Below are 12,024 nucleotides of genomic sequence, written 5' to 3' on the forward strand. Positions count from 1 at the left end.
CACAGTGGCTGCACCAATTTACATTTCCATCAACAGTGCACTAGAGTTCCTTTTTCTCCACATCTTTGCCAACACTGTCATTTCTTATCTTTTTTATTTTAGCCATTCTGACAGGTATACAGTGATACTTCATTGTGGTTTTGATTTGCATTTTCCTGATGACTAGTGATGTTGAGCATCTTTTCTGTGTCTGTTGGACATCTGGATGTCTCCTTTAGAAAAATAAAGGTCTTCTGCCCATTTTTAATCAGATTATTTCTTGGTATTGAGTTGTACAAGTTCTTTGTACATTTTAGATATTGGCCCCTTATTTGGATATATCATTTGCAAATATCTTCTCCCATTCAGTAGGTAGTCTTTTTGTTTTGTTGATGATTTCCTTTACTGTGTAAAATCTTTTTATTTTGATGTAATCCCAATAATTTATTTTTGCTCTTGCCTTAGGAGACGTATCTAGAAAAATGTTGCTACATCTAATGTCTGAGAAATTACTGCCTGTGTTCTCCCTAAGGATTTTTAGAGTTTCAGGTCACATATTCAATCCATTTTGACTTTATTTTTGTGTCTGCTGTAAGAAAGTGGTCCACGTTCATTCTTTTGCATGTAGGTGTCCAGTGTTCCCAATGCCACTCATTGAAGAGATGGTCTTTTCTCCATTGTATATTCTTGTCCCATTTATTGTAAATTAATCGGCCATGTAAGTGAGGATTTATTTCTGGGCTCTCTATTCTATTCTATTGATTTATAAATCTCTTTTTGTGCCAGTACCATATTGTTTTTATTACTATAACGTTGTAGTATATCTTAAAATCTGGGAGTGTGATACTTCTAGATCTGTTCTTCTTTCTCAAGATTGCTTTAGCTAGTTGGGGTCTTTTGTGATTTTATGCAAATTGTAGGATTATTTGTTCTACTTCTTGGCATTTTGATAGGGACTGCATTGAATCTGCAGCTTGCTTTGGGTAATATGGACATGTTAGGAATATTAATTCTTCCAATCTATGAGCGTGGAATATCTTTCTGTTTATTTGTGTCATCTTCAATTTCTTTCATTCATGTTTTACAGTATTCAAGGTACAGGTCTTTCACCTCCTAGGTTAAGTTTATTCCTAAGTATTTTATTCTTTTTGGTGTAATTATAAATGGATTTTTAAAAAATTTCTCTTTCTGATACTGAGTGTATAGAAATGCTGTCAATTTCTGGGTATTAACTTTCAATCCAACAACTTTATTGAATTCATTTGTTACTTCTAGTAGTTTCAGGTGGAGTTTTTAGGATTTTCTATGTATATTGTTATGTCATCTGCAAATAGTGACAGTTTAACTTCTTTACCAATATGGATGCCTCTTATTTCTTTTTCTTGTCTGATTACTGTGGCTAGGACTTCTACTACTATATTGAATAAATGTAGCAAGGGTAGTGGACATCCTTGTCTTGTTCCTGATTCAAAAGGTAAAGCTCTCAGTTTTTCACTATTGAGTATGATATTAGCTGTGGATTTTTCATATATGGCCTTTATTATGTTGAGGTATGTTCCCTCTGAACCCACTTCATTGAGAGTTTTTGACATGAATCAGTGCTGAATTTTATCAAATGCATTTTCTGTATTGAGATGATCATGTGATTTTTATCTTTCATTTTGTTAAGGTGGTATATCATGCTGATTGATTTGCACATATTGAACCATCCTTGAATCCCTGGAATAAATCCCACTCAATCCAAATGATCCTCTTAATGTATTGTTGAAAGCAGTTTGCTAATCTTTTGCTGAGGAGTTTTGCATCTATTTCATCAGGGATATTGGCCTATAGTTTTGTGGGGGGTTTTGGGGGTGTCTTTGTTTGATTTTGGTATCAGGGTAATGCTGGCCTTATAGAATTTATTTGGAAGCTTTCCTTCCTCTTCTATTTTTTGGAATAGATTCAGGAGAATAGGTATTGACTCTTTTTTAAGTGTTTGGTAGAATTCACCTGTGAAACCGTGTGATCCTGGACTTTTATTTTTTGGTAGTTTTTTGATTACCTACTCAACTTCATTACAAGTATATGGTCTGTTCATATTTTCTTCCTGATTTAGTTTTGTAAGACTATGTATTTCTAGAAATTTATCCATTTCCTCTAGGTTGTCCAGTTTGTTGGCATACAATTTCTTATAGTATTCTCTTATAAACCTTTGTATTTCTGTAGTGTCAGTTGTTACTTCTCTTTTATATCTCATTTTATTTGGGTCCTTTCTGTGTTTTTCTTGATAAGTCTGGCTAAGGGTTTATCAATTTCATATTTTCAAAGAACCAGGTCTTGGGGGTTTTTTTCTGTATTTTTTAGTCTCTAATGTCATTTTTTTCTGCTCTGATTATTATGATTTACTTCCTTCTACTACTCACTTTGGGATTTCTTTGTTCTCCTTTTACTAGTTCCTTTATGTGTAAACATTAGATTATTTACTTGAATGTATTCTTGTTTCCTAAGGTAGGCTCATATCACTATATATTTCCCTCTTAGAAGTGCTTTTGCTGCATCCCAAAGATTTTGGACCAATGTGTTTTCATTTTCATTTGTCTCCATGTTCTTTTTATTTCTTCTTTGATTCCTTCATTGATCCATGGGTTGTTTAGTATTATGTTGCAACTCCATGTTTATGTTGGTGCTTTTTCCAAGTTTTTTCTTACGATTGATTTCTAGTTTCATACCATTGTGGTCAAAAATGATGCATGGTATGATTTCAATCTTCTCGAATTTATTGAAGCTTGTTGTGTGGCCTAACATGTATGATCTCTTCTGGAGAATGTTCCATGTGCACTTGAAAATAATATGCATTCAATATGTATTCTGTTAGTTTGGGATAGAATGTTCTATACATATCTGTTATGTCCATCTGGTCTAGTGTGTCATTCAGAGACACTGTTTCCTTACTGATTTTCTGCCTGGATGACCTATCCATTGATGTAAGTGGGGTGTTAAAGTCCCCTATTATTTTTGTATTACCATCAATTTCTTCCTTTATGTCTGTTAATATTTGCTTTATGTATTTAGGTGTCCCAATGTTGGTGCATTTTTTAAATTTGTAACTGTTATTCTTTGTTGTTGGAGTGGTCCCTTTATAATTATGTAATGCCCTTCTTGTCTCTTGCTAGTCTTGTTTTGTCTGATTTTGTCTATTTTGTTTGATACTATATATATATTTTTTATTCCATTTTCATGGTAAATGTGTTTCCATTCCTTTACTTTCAGTTGGTATGTGTCTTTACAACTGAAGTGAGTCTCTTGTAGGCAGCATACAGATGAGTTTTTTTTTTTTTTAATCTATTTTGCCACCCTATGTCTTTTGATTGAAGCATGGAGCATTTAGGCCACTTGCATCTGAAGTTATAGCATATAGGTATGCACTTATTGCCATCTTGTTGTTTTCTGATTGTTTTTGTAGTTTTCTGTTCCTTTCCTCTTCTTTTGCTCTCCATCTTTGTGATTGATGAGTTTCTGTAGTATTATGTTTGGTTTTCTTTCTCTGTATTTTTTGTGTGTATGTCATAGATTTTGGGTTTGTGTTACCATGAGGTTCATATATGGCATCTGAAATATATAGCAGTCTAAATTAATTTGATGGTCATTTAAGTTCAGATGCATTCTGAAAATACAAACACACTTCTTGGGTACTTTACACATTCAGAAAAACTCCTCTAGTAATGAACTATTGAAATGATCCCTGAAAGATTCATGTAAATATATTTTAAAACTCCCAGGACATATTGTTTTGTGTATGGCAGTGTGCTCAATACATGTTTACTAAATAGACCTAAGGAACCCCCTTAGATTGTGACATAAAACCTGTGTATTTCTCTCTCATATTTTCTGATGTCTACCCCAAAGGATAAAACAAGATTTAGGGCCTTTTCCAATTTTAAGATGAAATGTGTCTCCATGACATTTAAATTACTATTCCCTAAAGAGACGGTGCTGTTGGGCTGAATTCTCCCCATCACCTACCTGCTTGGTGCTAGGGAAGAAAATGCATTCTGTGGGACCTGTCTGTGTGCTGAGGTTTGCTCCTTGACAGCTGGTGCCTGACTGCAGAGGACCCCACAGTGTGTCATGTACAGTCATGGGAGAAAAGACAGATGATTGTATCATAGCTCCAGGAAGGATGGTGATGGGCATGCTTCTTCTGATGAGTCAACAAGAGTTATATGGACACATTATTCTTCTAACAATTAGACTTAATCATTAAACATTTCTTTCCTTGCTTTGTCCCAGGAGGAAAATAAGTCTGGATTTAATGTTTGTAAGTAGTCCTTCTAGCTCATCAATAAATCAATTTTCTATTTTAAGCATTAAAAAGGTAAGGCATTATTATTATTTTAGCTCTAGTAGTAAAACTTTCTTATATTACCCCACATTCTATATTTTATCAGAAATTTAAGAAAAGCAATTTGGAGATGCTTTTATTTAGTAAGATATTTAAATAAGTTGATAGAATTTCCCATGGCATAAATACCATATTTTTCAAAACTGAGGTTCTCTGTGTATAATTTCCCACTTTCATGCATCTCTTCTTATATACTTTTGTTTCCCACAGACTTGCTCAGTCAATGAATCCTGTCTTAAATAGTTCATAAAAAGTATTTGGGAGTACTCATATGAAAATGGTGATTGTTCTCATGATGATGCCCTTCTTTGTAGGATCCAAATCTAAAAAAAAAAATGTAATTGACATGTAAAGACCATTCAGAAAGGTCCACGCTTATATAAAATTTCAACCATAATCTATTGTGGTTTTACTTATCTATCATAAAACCAAGAGAGATGTGATCAATCAAATCAGTAAATGAAAAAATAAGAAAGGATTCATGCATATGGGAAAAGCAGACTAAAATTTTAACCTTTGAAGTCCTCTTTCCATGTTTATGAATCATTCCAAAAGCACAACCGTTTAAGAATTATTAGCTGATAATCTTGGCAGAAAATAAAAGTCTAGATTTTGTCTCTAGTCTTCAGTTTGCAAAATATCCATTTTATGGATGAAGGGATCATGAAACCTGAAATGTTATTTTTATTACATTAATGCATGTGTGATCTACTTTAGCACAATTTCAACTTCTCAGTCTTCCATAGGTGCTACAGAGGAACAGCTTACTTTACTGATGAATAATTAATTATACAGCTCTCGTTGGCATGGTGAAATGTAAAAGGCACTAGAAAGGAACTTAAGACCTGAGCAAATGAAGCCACTGACTTCCTTTTCTTAATCAGCAATCACAACCACCAAATAACCTTCATAATGCCAGAGATAGGAGGTCTGTTTATTTTCTCATCTCAAAACAACAATAAGGAATATTAAAATAGCACCTTTGATCTGCTATTCCATGACTAGAACTGAGTCCTAAGGAAGTAATCAAGGCTATGCCCAAAGTTATAATTAGGAGTCCCCAGAAGACTTCTTATAATAATGAAAGAACAAATGTGCAAAACAACTAACTTGGTTAGCTATATTAGATATATCCCTATATTGGAATGTTATGGAATCATTTAAAAAATATTTTCATAAGTCAGTCAGAGAAGGACAGACACCATATTTTTTCACTCATATGTGGATCTTGAGAAACTGAACAGAAGACCATGGGGAAAGGGAAGTGGAAAAAATAGTTACAAACAGAGAGGGAGGGAGGCAAACCATAAGAGACTCTTAAATACAGAGAATGAACTAAGTGTTGATGGGGGATGGGGGAGGGGAAAATGGGTGATGGGCATTGAGAAGGGCCCTTGTTGGGATGAGCACTGGGGTTGCATGTAAGCCAATATAACAATAAATTCTATTAATAAAAAAACAAAAATATATTTTCAGAAGAATACATTGCTATGGAAGGAAACTTATCATGTAGTATTTGCATGAAAAAAATCAGGTTAATAAATAAAATGACTATAAAGACAAATGCACATGTACATACATATATGTTTCATACATTTATAAAGTTGGGATAATTGTGTGATATATTGTTGGGAGCCGTTTCTGAACTCATAAGTTGAGAAAGAATTCCTTGTGAGGTTAAGGTAAGTTGCACGGACTCTTACCTTCAGATGGCGATATCCACCCCCACCCAATTGTTTCTGCTTGAGCACTGACCCCCAAGGCACCTTGTTGATTGGTATTAGGGGTATTAGGAGTGACTCATTCTGGCCTTGATATGCTGATTGTACTTTGTGAAGGAACTTACTGTAGGAACTTCTTCTTTTGTGGTTATGGGAGCAACATTGCGATAAACAGGCTATTGACCCCTGCTCACAAAGAACTAACTTTTGCCTTTGCTATGCTAATTCCACCTCAGTGCTGTTCCCCATACCTTTCGCATATCAATGCTCTGGAGAGTTTTTACTGATAAAAGGATTTATCATCAGAATGCCACTTCTATGCCATCCCCCAAACATTAAATCATAAAATAAAGTTGAGTCTCAGGCAGTGTGGAGAGGCCTGGCTGGTGACCAGAAAGAATCCACCTCTCTCATCCCTCCCAGGCCGACACCGTCCATCCTTCAGGGACCCCTGGACCTGGCTGGAGCGGGACTCTGGCAATATATAGATACATATTCATATAAAAAGCAAAGATGTACCAAAACTATTACCAGTGGTAACCTCTGAATTGCTTATCTCACCACTAGAATGTAAGCTCCATAGGACAAAGGCTGGGTCTCACCATTTTGTCCTCAGTATGTAGCACCAGGCCCAGTTTATGATGGCCCTGTGGTACTCAATGAGTACTTGCTCAATTAAGGAATGAGATTTTTGGTGAAACCAGTATTCTTTGACTATTTTTATTTAATACATTTTCATATACATATGGAATTTTAAAATTAAGACAGATTTCTACTTATGCTTCTGTTATTTTCATAATTAAACTGAGTGTGAAAACAGATCTAGCTCCTTTCACAGGTGGTTTGGATCAGTCTGCAGTTGTGATTAGCTAAAAATATTTTTTATTTGGACTTCTCCATACTCCTGGTATATGAGACCAAGGTAACCAGGAAACCTTTTTCCTTCCTAGATTTTCTAGCTTCCATATAAGAAGTCACCTCATTCGAAAAAAGGAAGAAAACTTTCTATTTCACTTCTCTTGTGACTACTATAAATATTACTGTTGCTATTGTATCTACTGCCTATTAAGCATTCAACATGCACTATTCTTTTTTCTAAACAATTTTATTGAAATGTGCCAAGAGTACATGGGCAGACACGTGCACATGTACATATATGTTGAACATGTATGTTCATGAACAGGATAAAACCCCACATGTATTTCCACTTACTATTCTAAGAGTTCTAGGTGTCAGTCAGACCTCAAATAACTTTAGGAGGTAGGCACTACAATTTTCCCCATTTTGCAGGTGAGAGACCTGAGGCTTAGAGAGATTAGCCAGCTTGCCTGCAATTACCCAGCTGTTCTCTGACGAGAGCGAGGACTGGAACTGGGGAGCTTGACCCCAGAGCCCATGCTGTACATGAATACGTTACACAAACGAGGGATGATATCAAATAGTAATACAAGCAATCAAGACTCAGTTATACGGTGGTTCAGTCAGTTGAGAATCCGACTTCTGATTTCTGCTCAGGTCATGATCTCACAGTCATAAGATCGAGCCCCGTGTCGGGCTTTGCACTGGCTGTGGAGCATGCTTGGGATTCTCTCTCTCTCTCTCTCTCTCTCTCNTCACTCCATCTCTTAAAAAAAAAAAAAGACTTGGTTTTAGTTCTTCTTAAATTCATTCCCTATACTTTGGTACAGTTTTTTCTTGTTGTAAGGAAAGACAAGGAAGAAAAAGAAAATGGATAAATTCCATCACCACCACCACACACCCCCCACCCACACAGGCAAATAAAATAGTCTGAGAAGTTTCCATAATGATTAGCTGGTAAAAGTAGTATATATATCAAATAAAGTAACATATATGGATATGTTCTGGGTTTGGTTTTATGCAAACACTTCTTCTCATTATCTAGTCATAGGAAGAAAAAAGAGCACATACTCCAAAGCACGTATTTTGCTACAAAAATAGATTTCTCAGATAACCTCTATTTAATACTAAACAAAATCCAATATATTTCACATGCTAGAATCTCTGCAGGGAAAACGAATTATCCACTCTCCCTAGGCTGAATCTTTATTGCACATTAGAATAACTGGGAACAATTTTTTGAAACTCAAAGCCCAGATCTTCCAAGAGGTCCTGATGAGCTGGTCTGGGTGGGGCTCTCCACGTGAGTTGAGCATGTAGCCAGAGCTGAGAATCTCAGCAACCTAACGATGCCAAGAGGCTTCCTTCCTAGTTCTTAGCCCGTCATTCACTAGCCATGTACCTTTAATGAAGTCATTTCATGTTCCTCAGCCTGAACTTACCCATAAAATGAGGACAAGAGTACGAACCCAATGACGATTAATTGAGATAATACCCAAAGCACCTAGAACAGGTCCTGGGACACAGAACACTCACATATTAGCTATTGTGAGGGTGGTGATAGGGATGGTGATGAAGATGATGCCCATGTGATCTTTTTCACCTGAGCCAGAGACTGTACATGTTTCTCTATCCCAGAAAGTGGGACCATAACTTCAACCCAAGCAGGATTTTATTATTTTTACCATGAGATCGCTTACCTGAATGAACCTCTAGAAACATCCACAATTCGGAGCTCATTGTGAGATACTATTTAGGTCCTATTTAGGAGAAGTGCTGCCTCAACTGTAGGTTACAACATGAAAGAATTCACTCACCTAGGATTGAAATGAATTTCTTTAGGAACTGCCCTCTGGTCTGTGACTACTTTCTGGTTGTCTCTGTAATTAATGGGGTCATCAGGGATCCCAAATTTGGCCATCTGAATTTCAGAGTCACTCAGTTCAGCACGGGAAATTCTTGCATAACCCAATCTGTGGCAGAAATAGACATGGTTTGTAACGGTTTTATCACCGAACAGAAATCTGATGAGATCTAATAGATAACACCTGCATTATTAAGCCAGTTTCCCATTTATAACCCTACTCTGTACATCACTACAATTAGCTTGATTTATTACTCCAAATATTTATCAAAACATTGCTTTTACTATATAAATGAATAAGGAACATGCACCCAGGCTTAATTAACTAAACATACACTAATGAATATTCTGTCTCTACAAATTGCCGATCACACAATTATGTTTTGCATCGAGAAAAGGTGTTCTTCAGAATGACAGGAGCATATGCCTAAATTCTTTCTTACGTTTAAAAATTCAAATACCGCATGCATATTTTCATCCACATTTACAAGTCTAATAGAAAAGATTTTGTATGTCTGAAAAAAACTGCACGTCCTCTTTTTGCTTAGAGCTTTCAGTCTCTGGGAAATCAAAGCATTTTGTAGATGTTATCCAAATAGTTACGGAGAAGCCCAGATGGAAATTGAGGGAACCATGAGCAACCAAGAATTCATTTTATTTTATTTATATTTTACCTCTTCAAACAATACCTGTCAGCTTCAGTCATTCATTTATTCAATGAACAAATATATATCAAGTCCCTACTACATACAGGCATTGTTCTAGGTATTGGGGATAAATAGTGAACAAAACAAGGCCCTTGCCTTCATATAGCTTTCATTCTAGTTGAGGAGGACAGATTAAATATGTATGTATACAATCTGGCAGGTGGTGAAAAGGCTGAAGTCCCCTGGGGGACTAAGCAGAGTAAAGAGGACAGGGAATGCTCAGTGGCAGGGGTTGCATTTTTATAGTAAATGCTCAGAGCATACCGCTCTGCCCAAGTGCCATTTGAGCAAAAGTTTGAATGAAGTAAAGGAGCCGCCCTGTACAGATACTGGAGGGAGAGCGCTCTAGGGAAAAGGCATAGCAAATGCAAACATCCCGAAGGAGAATGTGCTTGGCTTTTTTAAGGACCAATTCCTCGATGACCAATGACCGGAGTGGAGTGCATAAGAGCAAACACTGTAGGAGATGAGTTTGCACGGGTGCTGGGGATGGCAGGTGATACAGCTCTCCTTGCAGACCACTATAAAGGCCAGATATTTTTCTGACAGTGGGATGGCATCCAAGGAGTTCTGTGCAGAAATGCAATGGTTACTGTGTAGAGACCAGACTCCGGGGAAAGGGTGGAAGAAGGGAGACCAGGTAGGAGGCCACTGCAATGATTTAGGTGAACGATGGTGGGGCTGGAGCCAGACTAGTAGTCTAGTAGTGGGAGAAACATTTAAAACAAGACCCGTAACTACATACAAAATAGAGACAGGAACCCAGAGTGGGACAAGTAGAGGCAGCAAGCCTGCCCACCAGGGAGGGGAAAAGGAGAGCCATGCCAGCATCGGAAGGGGGGTGGATGCTACCTGACAAGCTGAGGTGTTTACATAAGCTCAGGTCCCAAATCTGTGCGGTTCCCTGTAATTGTAGGTCACTTTCTCTGGTGAGTCTAGGCTTTTTATTGATCAAATATCTAAGATCAAAGTTCTAACTCATTTCACAGACACTGCCTTCAAGGTCCTTCTAAAAGTCCTTGAAGATAAGGAACTTGACAATCCAAATCATCTACTAAAACAAGGAATCTCTCATTGTCCATAAGTTTTTATTAAGTGCTTACTGAGTGCAGGTGATTGAGATAAAGTCCAAAGAATTGGTCTTAGGGACAGAAACTGAAAAACACTAACCCCTAACTTCATTAAATTGGGTATTTTTAAATTTTAAATCTCAGGATGGTTAACATATGGTATAATATTAGTTTCAGATGTACAGTCTTACATACATCACCTGGTGCTCATCATGACAAGTGCACTCTTTAATCCCCATCACCTATTTAATCCATCCCCTCACCCACTTCCCCTCTGGTGACCATCAGTTTGTTCTCTATAATTAAGAGTCTGTTTCTTGGTTTGCCTTTCTCTCTTTTTTTCTTTGTTCATTTTTTATTTGTTTCTTAAATTCCACATATGAATGAAATCATATGGCATTTGTCTTTCTCTGACTTATTTCACTTAGCCTTATATTCTCTGGCTCCATCCACATCACTGCAAATTGCAAATTTTCTCCTTTTTATGATGAATACTATTCCTTTGTGTATATATACCACTTCTTCTTTATCCATTCATCTATCAATGAACACCTGGGCTGCTTCCATAATTTGGCAACCGTAAATAATGCTGCTATAAATATAGGGAGCATGTATTCCTTTGAATTAGTGTAATTTTTAGATAATACTCAGTAATACGATTACTGGATCATAGGGTAGTTCTGCTTTTAACCTTTTGAGGAGTCTCCATACTGTCTTCCAGAGTGACTGGAAACCAGTCTGCATCCCACCAACAGTGCAAAAGGGCTCCTTTTTGTCTGTATCCTTGCCAACATTTGTTATTTCTTGTGTTTTTTCTTTTAGCCATTCCGACAGGTGTGAGGTGATCTCATTGTAGTTTTGATTTGCATTTCCCTGTTGATGAGTGATATTGAGCATCTTTTGACGTGTCCGTTGGCCATCTGTATGTCTTCTTTGGAGAAATATCTGTTCATTTCTTCTGCCCTTTTTTTTATTTTTAATAGTTTATTGTCAAGTTGGTTTACATATAACACCCAGTGCTCATTCTTCTGCCCATTTTTTTTCTCTCTTTTTTTTTTTTAATAGTTTATTGTCAAATTAGTTTCCACATAACACTCAGTGCTCATCCCCACAAGTGTCCTCCTCCATGCCCATCCCCCCCTCCCCCCACATCCATCAGTCCTCAGTTTTTGTCAGCATTCAAGAGTCTCTCATGGTTTGCCTCTCTCCCTTTCCCCCACCATTTCCGCCCTTCTTCTCCCCCTTGTTCCTCCGTCAAGTTCCTCCTAATCCTCCTATACGTGCAAACATATGATATTTGTCCTTCTCTGCCTGACTTATTTCGCTCAGCATAACACCCTCAAGGTCCATCCATGTTGCTACACATGGCCAGATTTCATTGTTTCTCATTGCCATGTAGTATTCCATGGTATAGATAAACCACATCTTCTTGATCCATTCA

At 36.9% G+C, this 12,024-nt stretch overlaps 1 protein-coding gene across 1 annotated transcript in view; it reads right to left on the bottom strand.

Moving 5' to 3' along the window:
* Positions 1 to 4,423: 4,423 nt before the first annotated feature.
* Positions 4,424 to 12,024, bottom strand: part of CWH43 (cell wall biogenesis 43 C-terminal homolog) — a 59,485-nt gene continuing 51,884 nt past the window's right edge. Inside the window, exons 15-16 of the mRNA XM_077757800.1 lie at positions 8,760 to 8,915; positions 4,424 to 4,686 (exon numbers count right to left, since the gene is read on the bottom strand). Of these exons, the coding sequence (XP_077613926.1) occupies positions 4,608 to 4,686; positions 8,760 to 8,915 (235 nt within the window). The 3' untranslated portion in view covers positions 4,424 to 4,607. The remainder of the gene's footprint in view (positions 4,687 to 8,759; positions 8,916 to 12,024) is intronic.

This window comes from Crocuta crocuta, unplaced genomic scaffold (genome assembly GCF_008692635.1).
Source record: "Crocuta crocuta isolate KB4526 unplaced genomic scaffold, BGI_CrCroc_1.0 scaffold282, whole genome shotgun sequence".
Classification (NCBI taxonomy): domain Eukaryota; kingdom Metazoa; phylum Chordata; class Mammalia; order Carnivora; family Hyaenidae; genus Crocuta; species Crocuta crocuta.